The sequence below is a fragment of the Pleuronectes platessa genome, chromosome 3 (assembly GCF_947347685.1).
Source record: "Pleuronectes platessa chromosome 3, fPlePla1.1, whole genome shotgun sequence".
In the NCBI taxonomy this organism is placed as follows: Eukaryota; Metazoa; Chordata; class Actinopteri; order Pleuronectiformes; family Pleuronectidae; genus Pleuronectes; species Pleuronectes platessa.
The window spans coordinates 15,299,857-15,324,159 of record NC_070628.1 but is presented as its reverse complement, the minus strand read 5'-3'; the positions used below and the strand labels follow the sequence as shown (position 1 = coordinate 15,324,159).

At 43.0% G+C, this 24,303-nt stretch overlaps 1 protein-coding gene across 1 annotated transcript in view; it reads left to right on the top strand.

Annotated features, from left to right (window-relative positions):
- grin2bb (glutamate receptor, ionotropic, N-methyl D-aspartate 2B, genome duplicate b) overlaps window positions 1–24,303 on the top strand; it is a 75,695-nt gene that overhangs the window by 48,354 nt on the left and 3,038 nt on the right. The window contains exons 6-14 of the mRNA XM_053417640.1: window positions 147–352; window positions 2,986–3,157; window positions 5,421–5,574; window positions 7,062–7,187; window positions 8,968–9,197; window positions 10,134–10,294; window positions 11,815–12,002; window positions 16,602–16,840; window positions 23,034–24,239. Coding sequence (XP_053273615.1) covers window positions 147–352; window positions 2,986–3,157; window positions 5,421–5,574; window positions 7,062–7,187; window positions 8,968–9,197; window positions 10,134–10,294; window positions 11,815–12,002; window positions 16,602–16,840; window positions 23,034–24,239 — 2,682 coding nt within the window. The remainder of the gene's footprint in view (window positions 1–146; window positions 353–2,985; window positions 3,158–5,420; window positions 5,575–7,061; window positions 7,188–8,967; window positions 9,198–10,133; window positions 10,295–11,814; window positions 12,003–16,601; window positions 16,841–23,033; window positions 24,240–24,303) is intronic.

Here is a 24,303-nt window from a genome sequence, read left to right as displayed (position 1 = left end):
CCAATTCCCCACTTCTTTATTCTTCTAATCTGTCCTCTTCAATTTTTCGCCCTCGGTGATCTGACGCGTCTGTCACATTTGTCGTTTGGAGTACCTGCTGCAGTAGCCTGTATATCACACAGCCCTCCTCCCGTTCGCTCCTGCAGGTTGGCAAGTGGGAGAGGGGCTCTTTGACGATGAGGTACCATGTGTGGCCTCGCTTTGAGCTGTACACTGGAGTGGAGGAGCGGGAGGACCACCTGTCCATCGTGACTCTGGAGGAGGCGCCATTTGTCATCGTGGAGGATGTTGACCCGCTCAGTGGGACCTGCATGAGGAACACTGTGCCGTGCCGCAAACAGCTGAAACTCAGGTGAGACTCTAATGTTGGATTTGGTCAAATCAGACTTGTTTTTGTATTATTTCACAAACAGATGCATCACAATATGAATGCATGTTAATATTTTAGAGCAGCAGGCATGTAAAGCACATATCTACATTTATGGGAGACTGTACAGAATCTATAATTTGTAAATATGTGAGTTGTAAATGAGGGGTCTACTGCTCTGTCTATTTTTTGTTCGAAAGAAATCCAAAGTTTCTTACATTAAACATTAATTCAACAATCAAATTGAATTTTGTATATTATATACTGTTATAGTATAAAAACAAGTTTTTGGTACGTAAACTGTGCGTAAAATATATTCATTTTACTCTTTGGGATGTGTGCATTTATATGATTATTTTACATGTGTTCAAATTGCATGTTTTGTGTGTTTGGATTTGAATTCACTTTTGTCAGTAAACAAAATGATGAGTCAAGGCCTCAAAAATATAACTTAGCGTAGGTCATACAGTATTTATTTCAACACCGATATTGCAATATGAATAATTTAAAACATGTCTGTTGTACCCTGTGACCTTCAAGTTGCCAAAGTCAGTTTTCAAACCGAAAAATAATAACCAGTAGATAAAAACCCATAAAACAGCTGAAAAATTAAGCAAACTGTGAATGTTAAGAAAAGATTTGAAGACATTTATTGAGTGAAGATGCAAAAGAGTCCATAGAATGTTCATAGTTATGGATTATTGTACTTCTTTCTTTCTATTTATACTTTTTTCCACTCCCACTGCAGAATGACGTAATGGTTTTCCTGCTTTTTCCTCGTTAGATTTTTAAAATATAACCTGTTTTGTCCTCTCACCATCTGCCCTCGATGGTCTTGGTTTCTGTCCCTGTCTTCCTCCCCAACCTGTCTCTTCACCCTGACCCTCTTGCCATCCACTTCTCCTTGGTTTGTGATAATGAATTTTCTACATTGGCCTTCTTTTCTATCGCTAGCCCACCTGAAATCTCCTGAGGGCGTCCGACATCTTCTGGCTCACTGGTTTCTTCATTGACTGATCTTTCAACCTGCTCTTTCTGCGATTCCCCCTTTTCTCCCTCTGTCTGTCTGTCTCTATCTTCCCTCAAAGACTTCCTCGAATAAAGCATTTCAGGAAAAGACAGCAAAATGCCACAGAGAATCCATCTTATCCAGCCAAAAGTACCTCATGGGCCAGATGCACAGAGCTGTGTAAATGTGTCCTTGTGTGCATAAAAGCAGATAAAATGTGGACGTAGCCTCAGTGTCCGACAGATAAACCTCTGTGTTCACATTGTTCGATGTCACACAGTGCCTTTTATCTCAGTAATCATGAAGGTTGTTCACTTGCAGGAGCTGAATTCATAATCCCACCATTGTCTATAGATGTGGCTTGACAAACCCTCGTGTCAATGCAAACACACTAAAACAAACACATTTGTCCTTGGTCTGGCTCCGGCAACGTCCTGCTCCCAGCTCGCCAAAGTCACCATTGTGTTGTTCCCCACCGCTGTTGTGCACCTGTACCTGCTGTGAGCCACAACAACCCCTTTATTTATGACATGCAGCTCGGTCAAGTTGGTCACTAGGTGTTTATTATGCTCTGTCACCTCATTACAGTCTAGCTTTCAGGGACAATGTGTTAACCTGTTTACCTGTGACCTCATAACAGCAACAAATATCAGCTAAATTCTGTCTCTCTTTCTTAATTTTACTTTTCGGTGCCACATTGTTTAATCTCACATGCTCCGTGTGCAGATGGAGCAAAGCATGGAGTGTTACATGCATATTGAAATGTGCAGTAGAATTTCCCAGAGCCAAAGAGGACATCTTTTTCTGTCCAACCAGCTATCACATGTGACAAAGAACAGCAGCATTCTAAAGTATACGTTTTTACTGGATATGTCTGACCTATGGTGCTTTCACTGACCATTTCCCTGTGTCTTGTGTTATATCACCAAGGAGGTTATGCTCTCTTCTGCATTTGTTTGTTTGTTTGTTAGCAAAATTACACAACAACTACTGGACAGATCACCACGAAACCTGATGGAAACATGTGGTATAAGTCAGGGAATCAGCCTTTATAATCTGGTGCAGATCTGGATCAGGGAGCAGATCCAGGACATATATCTGTTCACTTTCTTTGTGAGATGAGGGCATTTTACCACATTTTTGTGAATTTGTCAAGAAATAATACAAAGAACTTTGTGATATCTTTAAAGCTCTAATATATATGAACAGGTGAAGTGCACATCTGGATAAAGAGTCCAATTTTTTGAATCACAATGGATTTTTGCATGAGCGTTCTTCATTTGGTTACTGTATTGTTATAAATATTTTTTTTCAACCATATCAGAGAATATATATATGTGTACATATATGTATCTGATGCAATACATGCACTGTATGTGCAATGTGCTGATTAAGTGGTATGCTCTTTGATGCCCTTCTAGATAAATATGTGCTTAACAGTTGATTATGATCAGTTTTTGGTCGGCATGAAAACCTGATCTCTGACTTGTTTCTGCTTTTGAATCTGTTACATGTCCACCTGAAACTAAATACTGTTGAACCACTCTGTCCTCTTCCTTCATCTTTACCTCCTCTGACCCTTTCTCTTCCTCCTCTTATCTCCCACCAGCAACCAGACAGGTGATTCGGGGATTTACATCAAGCGCTGCTGCAAAGGTTTCTGCATTGACATCCTGAAGAAGATCGCCAAAGCTGTTAAGTTCACGTACGACCTCTACCTGGTCACCAACGGCAAACACGGCAAGAAGGTTAACGGCACCTGGAACGGCATGGTGGGAGAGGTGAATACGTCTTTCTCTCTTTCACACATGAACCCAGTCACTCCATGTATTGCAGCTTTTTTCAGATAAAGCTCTCTCTCTAAAATTAGCCTTCTGTACTGTGTAGGAGGAGGATGTGTTTTTATGATTCATGTAATTCATGTAAGTAGAAATGTGGATGTTGTTGTGAGGCCGAGCCCGGCACCAGTAAGAAGCAGCAGCTTGACATCTGCTGTAAACAGCTTAAACATACAATGAGAGTTTGGTCGATTTCCCACAGACCTGCCGGCAGATCAGCTGATCACAGATTTCACAGCTGGCAGATCACTGGAGACCTCACCACACAACCGTGAACTATCACAGTGACCAAATCAAGCAGTATATTTAACATAAAATCACATTCAGCATTTTTCTCTGACATTAATCAGGAAACTCATATGAATTACTACAATAAGAATGTTTTATTAAGTGCCGCTTATTAAGCTCAACATTGTCGGTGGTGTTGCATCATGGATACAGCATCCTTACAACTATTTTACTATTTTTGCATCACTGACGAAATAAAACGTTGTTTTTGTTGTTGATAGCGAAAATAAAAGCTGCTTCAAGTGGCAGGGATGAAATTTAACATCTGTTTATTCGTGTAATGAGAAAAGGTTTGATTCCAGGTGGAGTTTAGCTGCATTTGTCTAACATGGCCTGATGTCAGTCATTACAAAATTTGTAACTTGTATTTTGGAAACTGGGAGAAATTGCATTTCTGTGACAGTGAGGTTAGAGTTACGAAAATGTGTCTCTGTGAGTAAGGAAAGAAGGGACGCCTGGTTAGAGGTCTGGTTAATCGGTGCCTCGCTGCAATAAGGTTCGGCCGGGGTCGTTTGGAGTTTGTATATTCTCCCTGTGTCTGTGTGTTTGTTTTCTACACCGGTACTCCAGCTTCCTCCCACAGTCCAAACACATGCAGATTGGGGTCAATTTAAATGGAAACTGAATAAATGGATGGAAATAAAGTCTACCATGTCCTCTGCTGGCACTGATTCAATGTAGAGTCTGCTACTGGATTTTAGAATACATAATAAAACATGTTAATTTTACTCAGTTAGAATCACTCTCCTCTTTTTTTTTATATGTTATATTTATTTATTCAGCATATGTTTCATTCTATTCTTTCGCTGCCCGTTTGACTGTTTAGCAGTTCATAATTTGCTTCTATTATGTTCAAAGTGCTATATTTCTTTTCAAAACTTGGAAAAAAAAGAAGGGAAATTCTCTATGTAATCTAATTCAACTGCTACTACAAATGTGGAATGCGCCATTTGCGGATCGGAAGTTATTTTGATGATATTTTCTGAACGTCTCTTTCTGTTAGTTTCTCAGTTCCTCCGTCACGCCAATTGAGCGCTTCTTCCCCGCAACCTGGCCTGAGGGAAGCTGTGATCAGCTCTGCAAAAACCTCAGGAGGAGGAGGATGATGAGGCTCCTAATCAGAGATGGAGAAAGAGAAGGACAGAATCAGATAGACCGGGCAATTGGGAGAGAGAGAGAGAAAGAGAGAAAGAGAAGGAGAGAGAGAGAAAGCAGCCTCAGGGAAAGACCCGCTTCTCTGGTGAACACGTCACACATCCAGCACAAGGCAGCCTTTACAAATCGAAGTGATGTCCAACTTAATTGATTATGGCACAGAACGAGCCACTTTATTATTATCTGATGAACGTAGATGAGGGGAGATGTGCAGTACAGTAATATGAAATTACAATATATTAAGTCCACCTTCTATAGATTGTGTTTAACAACCTGAGATTAACATCAGCGTAAAGACGGGGCTGGGCAAATGTGCAGCGCATGCATGCATGGGTGCATTAATCCATGTCCTTAAATGCCTAAGCAAGCAACTAATGATTTCATTTGAATGGGGGTAAAACGGGATGGCAGACACAGGAAAAGAAGGAGACAGAGAAAAAAGAGAGAGTGTGACCAAACAGTGCGTAGGATTCCTGCTCACTCTGTCATACATATCCCTTATTAACACAGTCGTTTGTGCTCCATTTTTATTCATGGCCCCCGGGCTCCTGAAACTTGGGGCTAAATATACCTGAGCACCCTCAGTGGGGGGACAAATACTGACCCAGTGGTAGTGATGATCCCCTTTTCCTACATTTCTCATTCTACAGGAATGCCTGTCAAACTCCTGGCGGCTCACTTCACAGACAAAGCTGAGAATATGTCCGCTGACCCGGCCCATTAACTTCCTGTCTGCCTCTGTCTCTCTGCGCTTGACCCTCAGGTGGTGTTGAAGAATGCCCACATGGCGGTGGGTTCGCTCACCATCAACGAGGAGAGGTCGGAGGTCATCGACTTCTCGGTGCCGTTTATCGAGACGGGGATCAGTGTCATGGTCTCCCGTAGCAACGGCACCGTCTCCCCCTCCGCCTTTCTCGGTGAGGAGGAACACACCTGGTGCTTCTGGCAGACGTACAGCACACAGTCGAGAACACTCACATGCACGAGAACTAACTAATATCACGTAGGACATGCACAGGCACAAGCAGATAATCAAGGAGTTTGCTCACAATGCTAATTTGTTTGGTTATCTGCGGTAACTCGGATCCTCGCAGCACAACACATACAAGTGTGGTTACATAGAACATCAAATCAGACTTGATTTAAATTGATTAGTATTTAGTATTTAATATGATAATCTCTAAAAGCCCCAAAATGTATGAACATCTATATGATCTTGTCACAGTGAGATCTAAAAGTTGAAGCTGTCTTGTCCTCGTACAACTCAGGACTGCATAATGAAAAGCTGTTGTTTAATTCTTGTCCTTGGAAATAGTTAATTATTAATTTTGATGACGATTGGTCCGTAAATTCATCAGTTGATCGAGAGAATTCTGAGCTGCAACAGTTTTGATTGAACACTGAAGATCGACAAAGACCGTTAAATAATAACATGAAATATTTTTCACAGTTTTTCGATTTGATAGAACAAACAATTTATCAGAGAAGCAATGAAGCCATAATGAAAAGACGCATGTCATTTCCAATAAGAAAGTTTGTCAATAGTCATCACACAGCTCCCTCTGGTTCCTGCAATTTTTTAGATTAGACTCCCCCCCATAAAAAAATAAACGACAGCTGTCTTGTTTTATAAATGTATTTTTGATAAACAATCGCCCTCAGTGCTACAGTCAGTGACAAACACACCGAGTATTCGGAGCAGGAAATGCTTTGTTTGGAAAATGATCAGAAAATAGAGTGAAATAAAATCTAAAACCCTAAAGCTTGAGAGCGATGGGCATTGCTGCATGATGCTGCAAGTAATAAAAACTAATATAATTACATGTGTAAATGAATGACTGTTGTTGAAAAGCAGGCACACAGTGTTTCATATCAGCTCCTGCACGTTGTGTGCTGCTCTATGTATGTGCATGTTTTTATTGCAGGAATTTTTAAGTAATCTCTCCATCTGATGCAAACTGTAGACTGGCATGGCTTTGATTAATAAACTGATTTATTTTAAGGGTATCAGTTTAGGGAACATTTTAACAAAATCAGCTCAAATGTAATTACAGATTGTAAAATAATGTGAAAAGTCAATAAATAAGGCACAAAATATGCCCAACATAATTATATTTCAGTGCAGATATCCTGTGTTATTACAAAGAATGTTTGGTGTTGTTTGTCCCAGACGACACTGGGGTTCTGGTGCTAATCAGTGTTCAGACAGATAAAATCCATAAATGTGCGACACAGTCTGAATACAAATAACCATGTTGGTACCACGGGGTGATTTTATAATAATGTTTAATTTGGTTTAATGAACTTCCTCCCTGTCTGTATCCCCCACAACCCTCCCTCCGCCTTTCCACTTCCTCTGCCCCCCTGCTCTACCCCCCCCCCCCCCCCCCTTTCCCTCTTTTAGAGCCCTTCAGTGCTGATGTGTGGGTGATGATGTTTGTGATGCTGCTGCTGGTGTCGGCCATAGCTGTGTTTGTGTTTGAGTACTTCAGCCCGGTGGGTTACAATCGCTGTCTGGCAGACGGACGAGGTGAGAGGGAACACAAATCTGCACACACAGACACACAACTACACACTCACACAAATTTACACACTCACACACACACACAAAGCTCAGAGCCAGTCAATCCATGCTGCATAAAGGGGACAATGAGCTACATTTTCAGTCCATCCCCCGTGCTAAAATGAAGACGAGCTGGCACGTAGTGTTACCTTGATCGCTGCATTCAGACGGAGCCATGTGCTAAATTACTTTGACGATCTCCTCTGAGTGAGAGCTGAGACTTCCTGCTCGATGACTCGGAGTCCTTATCTACATCTACGCTCACTTAAGCTCCTTCACTAATGAAAAGGATCATCGACGAAGACCAGATAGTTGATCTTAATTAGTCTTACTTCGTATACAAAGGAATTACAATGTCTTTTTGTTTATAGTGCCATTTTCAAATGTTACACCAGTTTTACACCACCACATCAAGGTTGTGAAACCGATGAATGTACTTTAGTAGATTTAATTGAATACATTGAAAATACGTGTCTGGTTTAACAGTCTTTGACCGTATGTTGAAGCCGGAGCTTTATTCCGACATAAACTCCAGATCATTTTCCAGACTTTGCCTGAAGAACACAGCAGGAGATTGAGCAGGTCAGGTGTTTCAACATCAGGAAAATCTCTGGAGCGCTCCGGGGGGGTTGAGCAAGCCGGAGGCACATATAAATTCCGTATGAATTCTGCTGCGGAACTCGAGTTTTGTCAGATTAATCAACATCAGCGTTGGCCCTTATCATCAAAAGCTCTCGATTCTCGGTCTTCTACATGTATGACACGTATATGTCTCTTTTTTTGTTTTGATTCAAACGCGTGTCAGAAACATCATCCGTACTCCCACTTGCTCAAGGACAATATCCTGCTGTATTCTAAGATGGGCTCACGTGGACATTATCAGGAGTTTTTACTTGGGGGCTTGCTAGACAAACTTCACAAAATGTCCAGAGCAACTAACTTGGACAACTTAGACAACCCGTCTGAATACCCTCAGGAGAATATACAGATTTCAGAGCATGTCTGAATCAAATATGTCTTCAGCAGGTCTCTCTAATCAACTGGCCCATCAAAATCAATGGTTCATACTCAAATCTCTTTCCGTTTCCTTTTATCCACGCACCTCTGGCAGCAATCTCAGGATGGCATTATTCTTATGAAAATCTGTTTTATATAATCGCTCGCAGCCTTTCACCTGAAGACCGGAGGGGATGAGAGTAACGGTGTTTGCTTTGGAATTATGTTTCCTTCCAACACTGTTTTCTGAATGTCTTCTGTCACAGCCGCAGTGTGTGGTTTAATCGCTGGGTTATGTAAGGCTGTTGTACGCCTGCTCCAGCTGTAGCATAATTGTAGCCTGCTGTGTGCCCATCTACCGCCCCCCCTCCCACCCCCCTCTCTCTCTTTCTTCCCGTCTCTGAGGCTGCGCGGCTACAGTAGGTAGCCTGTCATACGTCTATAGAAGTAGGTGGAACAGAGTTAGCGTGTAACAGTGGGTTGTCACGTCGGTGGCTGCATGAGCAGATGCGGATTGTGCAGCGTGCCCTGCGATCTCTGGCAAAGTGAAGGATGGGAATAAAACCAAATACTGTCACCGCCATCCATCAACTACCTCCCACAACAGCGATCATGAGTAAATGCACATAAAGTGAATAAAGTAGTATCTACTGTGTGATCACTGAAGCTGTTTTCTTTCATGCTCTTCCCTCTCTCATCTTCCTTTCTTACCTCCCCGCCTCATCCCCCTGTTCTCACGTCTGTCTCCCAGAGCCCGGAGGTCCCTCCTTTACCATCGGTAAGGCCATCTGGCTGCTCTGGGGTCTGGTTTTCAACAACTCCGTCCCTGTGCAGAATCCCAAAGGCACCACCAGTAAGATCATGGTGTCGGTGTGGGCCTTCTTTGCTGTCATCTTCCTGGCCTCCTACACTGCCAACCTGGCAGCCTTCATGATCCAGGAGGAGTATGTCGACCAGGTGTCGGGCCTGTCGGACAAAAAGGTGGGAATTCGAGGCAGCGTAAGGGGTTTGTGTGGCGGGGGAGCAGGTGTGAGAACGTACCTAACGTGAGACTGATTATGAGCCGCCCTCTGTGTTTGAACAAGTAGATATCGGAGTTTATGAGTCTTCACTTCGAGCTAATGACTGTTTTAATGTCTGATTATTCCGTTTAATGTAACTTTAATCATACAGGGTAGCTATTATTTTCCAGCAACATCCTGTTAAACAAAAATCCTTTGTGTGAGAATGTGCCTCACAGATAACTGAAGCCGAAAACAATTAGTTAGATTAAAGGCAGGGTTGGTAATTTTAATCTAAAACACTTTAAGCCCTTTATGTTGAAATTCTCGTCACGTCATAAAGGGTTGATGGGGGGGGGGAAGTATTGGCTGCAGTTTTTTCAAAGTGTAGCTTGCTCTTGTGCACTTTTCTAGGATTACCAACCCTGACGGTTTACGCCATACGTCATCTTCAAACAGAAATGCTAAAATGCCAAATATTACCTACTTCCAGCCTTTTCTTAGTTGCTACTTGTTTTTGTAAAAACTGAATATCTTCGGGATATTATAGAGAAAACTCTCACCTTGGAATTATGATTTGTATTTGTCACTTTTTTCTGATTTGGTATTGAATAATCAGAATTTATATTTATTATTTATTGTACTCCCTTTTTTCAGCATTCCTTTGCTTCTGATTTGCATGATACTTAATTTGAACTTGACACTAGCAAGCTAAAGATTCACTCGTGTTTTCTGTCTTTTGGGTACAACTTTAAGCATTTAGTTAATTTTGAGCTTCCAAAAGCAGAGTCCTTTGCTCCTGCTCAACAGTGCATTAAAGGATATTTGATGCGGCTCAGTGCCTCTTCCATATTAACGAGCACTCCTCTGTCATTTTCTCTGTGTGGTTTCTCTTCCGGAAAACCCCCCACCGCAGTTCCAGAATCCCAATGAATTCTCGCCGCCGTTCCGGTTTGGCACGGTGCCCAATGGGAGCACAGAGCGCAACATCCGCAACAACTACCGGGACATGCATACCTACATGACCAGTTTCCACCAGAAGAATGTAGACGAAGCGCTGTACAGTCTGAAGTCCGGGTGAGGAGGAGGAAGAGGAGGAGGAGGAGGAGGAGGAGATGGACGGGAGGATGGAGAGAGACAGATTGGGGGAGGATTTAGGGATGAAGGGAGTTGAAAGGGTCTCAGCAGGGAGAAAAGAGACAGTGTTAAAGAGCTGTGAGGCCCGGCAATGATGCAATACAGAGAAAAGATGATGAAGGAATCAGGAGAGATGGAGGAAGAGTGAGCATTCTGGGGAATGTGGGTGAGCAGCTGTGGAGCGGTGTCTCTGCCTGACGCTGCTGCTCAGAATAGCAGCGTAGCCTGTGGTTGATGAGGAAACTAGCTAATATTCACTCTCTGTGTCTGAGAAAGTCAACTGAGAGCATCCTTTCCCCTCTCTCTCTCTCTCTCTCTCTATCGCTCTGTCGCTCAATGTTTTCATCTGCCCCTCTAAAGAGAGTTAAGGATGCAGAGCAGTGTTGTACGTCTGATGTTCGGTGAGAGTTTGAGCTGAGTGACCACAGAGGCCCAGAGCCCCGAGGCACCGTTTGATGCTGGTTTTGTCACCAAGCTGGAGACTGTCATGTTAATTCATCTTTAAACTCACTCAGGACAGATGAGGAGAGAAAAGAGTAGAACACAGTTTCCTTCACAACTTGTTTTAGCTCAGATCCTGGCACACCTTGTTACCTGGGAAATTCAATCAGACCTGAATAAAAGTCAATAGGAGCTCAGTCAACTCATGGCCAAACTATGTGTTTCCTGGAGCCTTCAGCCACTGTCATGGCCTTCCTTAGCCAATGGAGTTGCTCAGTTGTCATGGAGATGGTTAAGGACGGAAATTCCAATACCTAAACCATCTCCCTGACAACTGAGCCACTCCATCTGCTGAGGAGGACCAATAGAAATCAAAAAGTTACATGGATTTTTCATCTATTGTTTTGTGAAACAGTTGTTCTCATTCAAACTATGGTATTTGCTGTGTGTTGAATATTGCGGCTGCTCTTTTTTAACTTTATTTCACAGAATAATGAATTTATTAATGAGGCATGTCATCTTTATTAAAACAATAAACAAGGAGAGCCAGAAATAGAATAGAAGACAATCGTGTAGTCTGTGATTATATATGCAAATTTACCACCTTTATCTTTATTTACGTGTATATGTATAGAGTTAGACAAGTTTATGGGAATCTCCACATTCTAAACCTCAGTTGATTTACAGAACATGTAAAAGTTTACCCAGACAAGGACTTAAAGTAGCGTGATTCGAATCGTATACAAATGATGACTGAATAATTACCCTGGTTTAAATGTAGCAGTTCTTACAACTCAACAAAACTAACATGGCTGCCTCGCACTTCTTTAAAAATATTTTAATTATCAGCAATTAAAAACGAAATCAAATTTCATTGTTCTTTTCAAATAGCTCAATAATAAGAAACCAGGTGAAGAAACTAATTATGTTGATTTGTAAGTATCAATTCAATGCTTTTGAATGGAAAAAGCCAGTGAGTGAGGCCATGTGAAACACCTTCTTTCCGTTGTGCTCCGCAGCAAACTGGATGCCTTCATCTATGACGCTGCGGTGCTGAACTACATGGCGGGTAGAGACGAGGGCTGTAAGCTGGTCACCATTGGGAGCGGCAAGGTGTTCGCCTCCACGGGCTACGGCATCGCCATCCAGAAGGACTCGGGCTGGAAACGAGCCGTGGATCTTGCCATTCTCATGCTGTTTGGAGACGGTAAATGGGGTATAATGTTCGAACCACCTTATTAAAGGACAGAAAAACGGATCTTCTCAATTTATATTCAAGAATGTTTTAATCTCCGTATGAAGAGAGCAGCGTTGAATCCCTGCTACAGAGTTTTAAAAAACAGTACATTGTTAATCAGGTCGAGCATTACAAGTGAAGTTCCACCCTCATGAGAATATCAATGTTAGAGTAATTGAAGTGGCTTTGAAGGAGCTGTGTCTCAGGAGGTGGTCTGGATGCTTCTTGTGGTGATAACCTCACAACCTGCTGCTGGATCTCAGTGGTCGGTGAGGCCTCCTGAGTCAGGTCGGCAGATTGCAGTCCTCAATCAACACTGAAGTACCAGGCGTTCCAAAAATGTGACTTAGTTGTTGAGGTGAGAGAGTGTAAAGGCTGTTTGGCAGAGACAGGGAAATACTGATGAAGATAGAAGCTTTGGACAAGCTGACTGGTGAAGAGAGTTTGTTGTGCCTTGTGTGATTGAGTTGTTTCTTTAATGACGATTACATTTCAGGAACTGGACCCATGGACTGGTGCACTAGTCACTAACCAGATTTGAGCATTTTGAGAACTTTGGTGTAGTAGTGGGAATACTACCAGTAGTTGGAATACGCTGTTTGTTTGGCCTGTGTTGATGCTGGTTGAAGTTTTATTACTGAAACTGTCAAATGCACCTGCAGTAATTGAGCTGCAGCTAGGATGTATTTTGCGTATGACCAATCACAGACATGGAAAAGTGAACTATTAGCAGAGTCTCACATTTCACAACCGAGGATCAAACCGTTATCCTTCACTTTAAGGAGAGTGCAGACCGCCCAGCAGTGTAGTGTCATTTTGGTGAGAGAGGGGGAGGGGGGGATTGAAGCTGTCACGAGGTAAATCTGTAAACTATCTATCACCAATTCCAAATGAATGTTTAATTGTTGTGAACACGTCCGTTGGCGTGTTCGATATTCCTGGATTTGACTGGTGGAGAGTTGTGAGATGTTCTCTCCCACACCCTCAAGACGCAGAAATAAAAGCTATAAAGTGAAGTCAACGATTTAGAAAAGATCATAAATATTTTATAACCTCTTACCTCCTCCGCTGGTGGAGCAGCGCGGGAGTGGACCACTGTGACAGCTCATGACCAGCACATTTATCTTTGTAAAAATAATTACCTCAGCCCTGTGACACCAGCTTATCAATTCAACAATGTGATGGTGGTGTTCCTTGACTGCACCAGGGCCATATGATATCAATATTGCTCAGAGGTTGTATTCTGGGAAAGAAAGAAAAAAGGACACTGTATGCACCACAGAGCATTTGTCTCAATTTGTAGGTTATTTTTTTTTTATTACAGCCCCAGCTGCTGTGTGTTTTGGGTAGTGACCGAAAAAAGCCGGCAGGGCGTGTGGCGTCACGGGAAGAGAATGACGAGTGCAGTGATCCGTGAGCCCTCGTGCATCGAGCTGCTGCCTCTATATGATGAGAGGAATGAGTCTGTTGTTGTGGTTTCGGACACTTGGTAAGAAAACAAAGTTGGGATTCAAGGTTCAAGCTACAGGCAGGAGTCCTGGACGTTTTGAGACGATGCAGTGGAGGAACATCTCCCCTCAGACTTCAGTAACTCAGTGGGGCAACGGACGTCAGCTGGACCAATACCTCTCCCTTGGGCCTACCCCTAGATAGGAAGTGCCTACTGGTAGTGTCCCCCTCCAAACGGAGCCACAAGGTAGAGGGCTAGAAAATCTTCCCCTAGGACATGGAACACCACTCGCTACGTCATCAGCAGCCAACCAACGCTATTACAGTGACAAACAATATGAACAACCGTTATCAAGCAACATTATAAAACTGACACATCGGACAACTGCAGGACAGACGGGACAGACGGGACAGATTCATCTGTTGATCAATACAAAGTCAGTAAGTGTGTCTACATCGGCTATTTCAATGGAACGTGAGTCCTGTCCATAGAACCTTCTGCCCCGAACAGAAAACGTGAATTGGCTCGGGGCACAACTCTCCACCTCCGGCAGAGGTACATTGTGCTCCATTCGGTTCAACACATGCCAGATCGTATATTGTGGAGCATGTTGAGTCACACACACATGTGTTCGTGAATGTCCCTGCATGAGCTTCTGTTCCACAAAGATCTGTTGTGTCTGTACAAATGGACCAAATGAAAGGTAAGTCTTAACGTTGTGTCACCTGCGCACATCATGTCAGACATTACATCCCGTTACTTCATGTGGACTGTTTGGCCGTCAGCACGCAGGCGTTCTTCCAGGTTTAGATGTCAGACTCCTCGATGTTTGCGCATATCTGTCACATCCAGCTCGAGTCCACATATAAACATGATGTAAGTCATATGTGCAGAGGCAGAGGGTCAGCAGCGACCTGTATCTGAACAGACACAGGCTCAGGAGGAAAGAGGGGGGAGGTGAAAAATGGCTGAAGGAAGGGATGAGGATCGTTATGTTGAAGAACGGAGGAGGAAATAGAAAGGACAGAATAAATAAAATTTAAATATCAAGTGAATAGCGGTAGTGTTTCTACTGTCACCTGTTGTAAAAACCTCTGTCCAGACAGCATGTATATTTGTTTTTGAAGTAGTGAAAAAAAAAGAGGTGATGTATTGTGTATGGGGAGCGCTGGTCTGTATGGTTTAGCCTTTAGCTGAATGTGTAGCCTGGCTCGCTTCCCCCACTTCTGTTTCCTCTCCCTCTGCCTAAACATAACCTTTTTCAGCCTGACTGCCGTAAATCGTTGCTCTGACCTCGCGGATATCCTGTCTCGACCACAGACATTGAGAATAGTTTAAGGAAAAACACAATTTTTTCACTGATTGTCTCATTTGCTCAGTTGTAGGTCATAAAGAGGCAGCAGCATTAAAATGAGACTATTTCATAACCAGTTAAAAACTAATTGTAGGGGCTTTAACATCTTTGAATTTGATTCACTTTGTACATTTTAAATAGCAGCGAGTCTGTATTCAGGGGAGCCCATGTGCAGTTCCTGTTCTTGGTTTTGTGGGATATCTGGGATCCCTGGAGTTGAGCCAGAAACATGCGTCCAGTTTTTTACCTTCATGAGGGGAGTCATTTTTTCTTCTGCGTATGTTTGTCTGTTTGTTGGTTTGTTGTCAGGAATACACAGTATCTACTCAACCGATATACACGACATTTCCAGGTGTGGAGATGGACCCAAGGCGGAACCCATTCAATGCTGGAGTGGATCCAGATAAACACCCTTATAGTCGTGAATTTTTGTTCCCTGTGTTAACGTGTGTATATACCTAGAACTTCTTTGCACCACTTTGATCAATGGAAAATACATCGTTATTTTAAATGCTACTTTATTAATGACATTTTTTCCCAGCAGAGGTTTGTCATAATATATAAAGCACAGGTGAAACATTACATCACAACAATGGCTGTCTGAGACAGGATATTTAATCTTTGTCCATTGAAAAGCCGCCATTACAAAAGCTTGAACAGGAATAGTTCATCATTTTGTGAAAACCCATATTCTGTCAGTGTCGTATCTTTGCGTCAGGACCTGGTGGCTTGAGGTGCTTTGATTAGTTTCACTTGCCTTGCTACATAAGTACAATCAGCATTCACTCCCAGATCAAGGATCATGGGTTCCTGTTCCAATCGACAGTGATGGAAACAAGACCACCAGGCGAACAGGCAAATTGGGCAAGACAGAAAGGAGAGTGTGCCTCAGGTTTGTGATGGGGAGTTTGTGACGTCGAACATGACGCACTGCCAGAAAAAATAGAAAGGCAAACTCAGTTGTCTTTTTTTAGCAGGTTTACCCGTGTTTAAAAAAACCTGCGTATATCCAATAAAACGTTAAATCTTCAATCCAAACACAGAGAGAAATTTAATATTTAATTCTTGTCATCCCAGTGATGTTGCCAGGTGTGATACCATTAAACCTGTACTCACTGTATCTGAAAGCCCATTGCTACAGCCGGAGACGCTGCACGGAAGTTGAGCCAATTAATGTTACTCAGAAAATAGTTCCAGTAAAAACTAGTTCTCTGAGACAAACACTCATAGACATGTTGCGCAAGCATTGGGAACATAAATACTCCCTTGATCTCACATAGACACACAGACGCTCAACAAAAAAACAGGCAGACCATTGCTGCAGATCAAACAAATCTCTCTGGACGTGTCCTCCTGCCTCAGTAACCCCTCCCAGGGATGTGGAACTGAGGGGGACACATTTAAGGGCGGAAATGCTCATCACGTGACCACATACTTCCTCCCTGAGGAATGTCTGATCCCAGTAGGCAATTGTGTTTTTCCCCCCCACAAAAAGGAAGGGTGAGGCTTGCGTAAGCAATTCTTAATGAGGATGATCCTCTGGCGGCGTTTAGATAAAATAATGCAACATGACTTTTGTTGCACGTACATGAGACCTGAGCCGTTTTTGGCATCAACTCACCGTGTTATAAAATGTGTCCTCTCATTTTGTACTCACACTTACATGCTCAGACACCCAAGGGAGAAAAGCCATCCAAGTGTGCAAGTCACCCAAACAGTAACATCAACACATCCGAGCGCTAACCTGCGTTTCTCCTTCCTCCAGGTGATATGGAGGAGTTTGAGGCCCTGTGGCTGACGGGCATCTGCCACAACGAGAAGAACGAGGTGATGAGCAGCCAGCTGGACGTGGACAACATGGCAGGGGTCTTCTACATGCTCGCGGCCGCCATGGTCCTGTCATTGCTTACCTTCATCTGCGAGCATTTGTTCTACTGGCAGCTGCGCTTCTGCTTCATGGGCGTGTGCGACGGGACGCCCGGGTTCACCTTCTCCATTAGCAGAGTGAGTGGGCTCGTGTTTTATTTTAGGTCTGACCTTTGTTCTCCTGACAGACAGATCACAGCAGTAGTTGTTTTTAAACCAACGGCTCTGGTTGAGTTGTATCAGGTCTGTCAGGGGGATACGATGACTCACCTGACTTACCTGTGGCTTTTTTATTTAGCACAGCCAGACAGTTGTTGTAGCCTGTGTAGAAGCCTGTGCCGTTTCAGAAATACTCTCAAAACAAGTTCTTAGTGTTATAGCAAGTTGACATTTCCAATTTTTTTTCATTTCATTTAAAGACCCACTCAATTAGCTTATCACACCCCATACAACTCGTCTTCTTCCTCAAAATATAGTCTGGTCTCCAGAATTTACATTAAAATATTAAATCTAGGATAAAATGTCATGATTATTTTCCTAAAGAAAAAAACTCTTTGAGATTATCATGTTTATAGCCCAGCATGTTACCATGCCTGGACTTTGATGACATAGCAGTAAAAATGTCCTATTAACAACCAAAAAACATACATGATTTGGATGAGTTGATACATTTTGTGCACCAGTCTCAACAAAGCATTTCTAGGAATGGTATGATTTTAATTCTTAGAAAATATCTAAGTTTTTTATCAGCAAATTTGGCCACTTTAATCCTCTGTCTCTGTAATGTGAAATATGAAGGATCAACACAGAACAGTAATCCAGCTAATCAGTGATATCTGTTTGCAGGACTGCAGCTAACAACAGCCTAGCAATGAAAATATAATTTAGACCAAAACTAATGAGCAACAACATTAAGATGAGTTTGTTCTAAATTAATTAGTTCATCAGGCGTAAGTGTTTATAGATGTTACAAAAACAGATCCACGGAGTGTTGGTGAAAAGCTGGCTGTCATAAACAGGGGTGAGATGCTGTCTTCATTAAATATTTGGATATTAGCAAACATTTTCAGACAGTCTCTCCCCAGAAACATTTCCAAGCAATTTGTTGGTTGTTTTTACAACCCTGTTTATTGTTTCACCTCGACTCACTCTCCCAGTCGCTGTGAAATGTTGATTTCAGAACGTTACACCAACAGGTGAACACCACAGTGAGGTAGGAGGGATTCTGACTCTGTTTGACCCTCGATCAACCACCTCATTTGAAAGCATACTGACACCTTAAAGGTTCAGTGTGTAAAATGTAGTGACATCTAGGGGTGAAGTTGCATGTTGCAGCCTAATACCCCTTTACCTCAACCTCCCCTGACAAACGTGACAGAGAAGCTGTCGTTCAGTTGTCATAAAAACTTAAAAGGTGGTTAGTATGTCAAGGTAAGAAAACTTAAAAAAACATGGAGGCCTCTGTAGAGGGGACCCGCTCCCGATGTATATATAAAGTATTTCAATATAAAGGGCCAGTTCTAGGCTAAAGAAAACAATCATTCGTACAATTTAGTTGCAATTCAGTAGTGAAAACATCACTATGATTATTTTATACTCAATTACTGCCAATAGATCCCTTTCACCTAAGCCTTACACTGAACCTTTTAAACGTCTCTACACATTAAAAAAAAGTGGAATAAAAACGTAAATGGACACTTGCTGTAAGGACACAAGGAAATGACATATCCATGCATCATGTTTCATTTTGAAGATATCGATATGTTGACGGTTGGAAAAATCCACCATATATAGGTTAAGCTCCGGTTTTATTTTTTCCTCTTGCTCACGCTGCTTCTGTGTGCACACGAAATGACTGCTCTTGGAGTCGAAATCCGAGAGCTAACGTTTCCTGTTCACTAAGGAGGCATGTGCACTGGCAGATGAGCACAGGAAATCTGTCCAAGCAACAAAATATCTTAGTGCAAGTGAGAACAAGCAGAGCAAATCCAAGCACATGCAGCAGCTATTTGAGCGCAAGCATACATTTTGAATGCAAGCGTAAGGTTTTAAGTAAAAGCATGACAAAATCTGAACTAAAGAAGTCCTGCTCTCTAAGTGAAAGACCACGCTCTTGAATAAAAATTGGGGAAAAAACAAATCATTTATCTTCTGGCCTCAATTGAGCCCACAGTCCCTGACACTGTTTACCAAAAAAGTCATTATCTTTCTAAAATCCACTATTCATCTGCTTAATGCTGCTGAAATAAAAGCTGTTTACTATGCTGCTGATTCTCGAGCGGTGACCTGAAGGTGTGCCGGTGGATGTTGCAGAGCGTGTCTCCACTTAGTTACAACTCCGCTCAGATGGGTCACTTAACAAGGTGTCTTTGTGTTATTGATGCAGACTGCTTGGGGTCCTTATGTGTTAAGGCTGAAGGTGTTTCTAAATGTGCCACCATTTCACACCTGCTAAAACAAACCACACACAATTTAAAAGATCCGACATTGAGCACTTCAGAAACACTATCTATTTTCAGTTTTTCCTTTTTTTTTTTTACTTCTGAAGCTCTAATATTTATTTTTAAATATATTTGTATTGTTCTACCTTTTAGCAGCATGGCAGGGAAAAGAACAGAGCAGGGATCAGTGACAACAGGCAGACATGATGTTGATAAATTCAGACATGGCATGAAAAGGAGGAGCTGGGGTGGAGGCGGGTAAGCGGGTTGCAGAGGCAGCAGGATGGGTAGGCAGCTAAAGCAGCTTTAACAGAGAACCCTATATTAGATCTACCATATGAATGCACAGAAAGGAACAAGCTGAGCCGTCCGAGGTGAGATCTGCTGCTATCAGCTGATATTTGGAGATAGTGGACTCATCTTGACTTCATGGACTGCCCAAACCAATGCTACGCTAGATACGACAAACAGAGTGGTTCAGTCTGTTATCTTGTTGTTGACATATCAACTGAGTCCATTTCTCCCATTTGTCTTGGAATAGTTCCTCTGGAGCTCTTGTTATATGTGTTAGCTGATCCACATTTTGAATTAAATTCACAGTTTTAAGTCACTGTTTTGGTGGTTCTGCCTTGTACAGAATGTTCTAGACTGTACTAGACCTTTTTTTTTACAAATATCATCAAATATTAGACTTTTCTTAACATATCTCCTGTGATATAACCAGAGTACAGAACCTTACTTGACCTTTTTAGTGTTTCATGGGTATTTTAAAAGGAGATGACTGAAATAGGTTGTTAGACGACTCTTTTATCGTATCTCTTCGTATTCTAAGGTCTAGTAGAAGGACAGGTTGGTTGGAGACAGTTTTATAATATACCGGAAAGCCTTAATGTTTGCAGCTTTGGCCACAAGCAATCCTCTGTTGAAATTCTCTTCATAGTTTTGTAATGTCTTCGACATCTAATTTATTATTTAATTATCTAACATTTAATTTCTCCTGCAGTTTTAATTTTACTTTTCAAAAAATGGCGCAGTGATCCGATACACGTGTTTCTTCAATTTCACACTCTCTTACTCTGTTCGGGTCCTTATAATTCATGCATATAGTCAATTCTAGCACAGCTTTTATTGGCTGCTGAATAGTGAGTAAAAGGTCTATTTTGAGCGATGTAGTTCTATTCCAAATTTAATGTTAACCAACACCGACCCACATATTCCTTTTCCATCAATACACAGGTATCTCATCAAGCAGAGATTTAAAAATGTATTTTAGATGGGGCATAAAAAGGAAAAAGTGTCTTCTTTCTTTCTCCCTACCTTTCTTCTTTTGTCTGTTCCTTCCTTCCTTTCTAATATTCCATTTTAATAACCATATATAAATCGAATGACTTTAATTATTCCCTTATTTGATCAGATACATCTTATAAAATGAGACATAATGTCGTGCTCTGTCTTTTTTCACCTCTGTCATTTCTTTCTGAACCACTTTAATTTCTTCAGTTACTCCAGTTTTAACTTTGCAGACTTTCTGTGAACTCCATAAGCCTTTCTCTCATGCTGGGCTGCATTGTCTGTCGTGTTGGTCTGCATCACAGCATCGTCTCATTCAGCCGCTCCTACACGGCCGTCACGGTACTCGCCTTTGTTGTCACCGTCATCTTGATTTCGCATTTATTCATATCCCCGCCTGCTTCATCTACTCTCCTGTATTCTCCTTCAGAAGTGTTGTTATTGACCTGTGTTCCTTGTGTCTCTTCATCATCTTGCTTGCATATTCATTTTTTTCAAAATGAAGTTGCTTCCCATTGAGCTCAATCCTCCGCTGCCATGCTTTCTTCAGATCTACTCCATCAGGTTGGAGGATTTTTTAACTCCACTCACTCAGTGACTGATCTACCCTTCTTCATAAATTCAGAGGATATTTCTCAAAGAGCAGTTCTCCAGCTCAACTGTCTTGTCCTGCATCTCAGTTTTTCTGTTTCACCTCTGTCAGCAGTATGTCTCTCATCTCAAAGCAGCCGTTCTGGGTCTGCTATCTGCATCATAGCCTCTATGATACTTGAGTTTTGTCTCTGCAACAGAACTTAAATCTTTGAACGTAATTTATTCCTCTTTCATAGGTTTCTTGATATTGAAAAGTAGCATCGAGCAGATCATTCACCAAAATCCCACCTCATAATATCTTTAGCCTTTAGTCTTTTAGGCCTTTAAGAGAAATTGAGGCCCTCGATCAGTGCATGTTGAGAAGCTGTGTTATACCTTCTCATGAGTTGCTATCTTCCTTTCTTCACTGCTCTTGTCCTCATCTGCATTTTTCTTTCTTGTCAGTCTTGAGAGTCTTTCAATTTCCCTCCTCTAGCTGATTTGACCGCTGTTTTCTATTAAAAGGTGGAACACACTCGCAGAGTTCATCTTGATGTCACGCCATCAGAAGCTCAAACTGTAATATATTTATGCAAAACATTGTACAAGATCCACTCTTAGCTCTAATGTGCTGAATTCTACTTGTTGAATTACAACATTCATCTCAAGTGCAGGCATGTTTCAAGTGTAGTGCGATTACAGAAGAGTGGTCCTACAGCCAGACATCCTTCACACATTGCCACGCCTGGTTGAACACTCAAGTTGTAGTGCAAGAAAGAAAAAAATGATCCAGATAGTACACAGTACACAGAAAGTGGATAGACAAGTGATGGCAATAAAGAAGACATAATGAGATACACATGAGAAGGAAGAGTTGAGTTATGATCAAAAATAAACCAGTAGCAGGACCAATGCAGAGTAGAGAAGAATAGACACAGCGGTGTGCCAAAGACCTCTGTTCTATTGCCTTTCACTGGAGCCAATGTAGCCATAGATGTGGAGAGATAGACAGACAATCCCATTGTAGTGGCTGCTGCTCACCTGAGCTGGAGATAAAAACCGACACAGGGAGAAAAAAGCGGGAGAAAAGAGGAGCGGGTTGATATTCAGATCCCAGACTGCAGCTCGGCACTGGGGAAAGTGACTAAGAGACGGACGGAAACGGCTTCTGACAAGTTGACACCTTTTGAGAAACGTTGGCCTGCTCGCCGGCTGGTGGGCAGCGTGTCCTCGACCTTTCGGGTTTGGCTGTCGCCTCGACCGCAGATTTCCTCGGCGCCCATTTAAACACACTTGATTGACCTCACTCGCATGGGCTTTCCCTCGTCGCTTGAGAATCCCGCTGTTGTCAACCAACAGCAACAAACACACACACACACACACATACACATGTATTAATGGATAATGACATTTTCATGTATATCAATGTTTGTGTCTAAAAAATTGTAACACACTTTTCACAAGTGATCCATGCCCTTGACAGTGTTTTTTAATGAAATAAGGCTCCAATTTCAGTTGAATTTACATGACATTGATTCAGCCTATTGATTGGTGGTTAAATCCATGAGTTAACTACCATCCTTGTGTTATCAATACAGACTTTGATGTCCTTATGCCCCTCCTCGCTCTCTCTGTGCTGAGCAGCAGCAATGAGGCTCCATGTTGTTCCCCAGAGAAAAGACATTCATGCCCCTATTAGTTTGAATTGTATGCAAACGAAGAGTCTGGTCAGCGAGAACATGGCAATGCATTAACCTCTCTCTCTCTGTCTCTGTTTGTCTCTGTCGTTCTCTCTCTATCTATCGCTCTTTCTCTGTCTGTTTATGAGTCTGTTGTTTGACTTTGTCTCTCTCACATTAACTCCTCTCTGGTTCTTGACTCTTTACTGCTGCCACACTTTTTACCTGTTGTCTTACTCAAGCTTCATACTGCAACTCTCACTTTTCGTCTATCTTCCTCCCATGGCCTGTCTCACCCTCTCTTTCTCTCTCTCTGCCTCCCTTTTCTTCAAATTTTTTGCACTCCAGGGTATCTACAGCTGCATCCACGGGGTACAAATCGAGGAAAACAAGTCGTCCATAGACTCACCTTCGGCCACCATGAAGAAGAACATGAACAACACCCATTCCAACATCCTGCGGTTGCTCCGCACTGCAAAGGACATGACCGCTGTCCCGGGCATTAACGGCTCTCCGCATGCCGCCCTGGAGTACAGCCACAGTGGTCGAGAGCCAACTCTCTATGATATCCAGGAGCACCGGCGCAGCCTGGTGGGTCACCCTGTAGACTGCAAGTCAGCGCCGCCTTACAAGCCAGAGGACAACATGTTCAGTGACTACATCAGCGAGGTGGAGAGGACTTTTGGCAACTTGCCCCTGAAGGACAGCAACCTGTACCAGGACCATTACCTGCACCACCACCCGGCCTCGGCTCTGGGTATGTCCGGCCCCCCGCCTAATAGGCCGCGTAGTTTAGGCAGCGCTAGCTCGTTGGATGGGGGCATGTTTGATTGCGACAGTTTAGGGGGAGGGGTAGCACCTATCTTTACCACCCAGCCCCGGCCCTCCATGACTCACAGGAATACAAATAAATTTGACCTGATCGCTGGCCACACCCCTGCGGATTCCAGCCAGGTTGGGTTCACGGGGAGCAATGTATACGGCAGGTTTTCTTTCAAAGGAGGCGCATCCAGCACAGGGCTCATCGGGGGTCATGAAAGGTACTGTGGTGGGGGTGGGGCAGGCTCAGGGGGTGACGATGGGAACATTCGTTCTGACGCATCGGATATCTCCACGCATACTGTCACCTACGGCAACCTGGAGGGCAACAACAAGCGGCGTAAGCAGTACAGGGACAGCCTGAAAAAGAGGCCAGCTTCAGCCAAGTGCAGACGGGAGCAGGACGAGATAGAACTGAGCGCCTACAGGAGGAGACCCCACCACCACACCGTCCACCACCACTTCCCTCACGGTCCCCTGGCACACCGCACGGTCTCACCTCCCCTGGAGCGGAAGAGGGGAGGAGGAGGGGGTAATTCTTCACCTTACGTATTCCGCAAAGAGAAAGAGAACCTGAGGGAATTCTATGCGGACCAGTTCCGCTCCAAGGAGGGCAAGGCCAAGTGGGAGCAAGAGGGAGGAAGTGGAGGAAGCGGTGTGGGCGGCGGTAGTGGTGGAGGTATCTGTAAAAGCTTAGTGCCTGTGGAAGACTTCCTCAAAGGTAAAGGCAAGAAGGTAGAGTGTAAAGGTGGAGTGGGCTCAGTGGCAACAGGACAGCAGGGCCACACCTGCTGGGAGA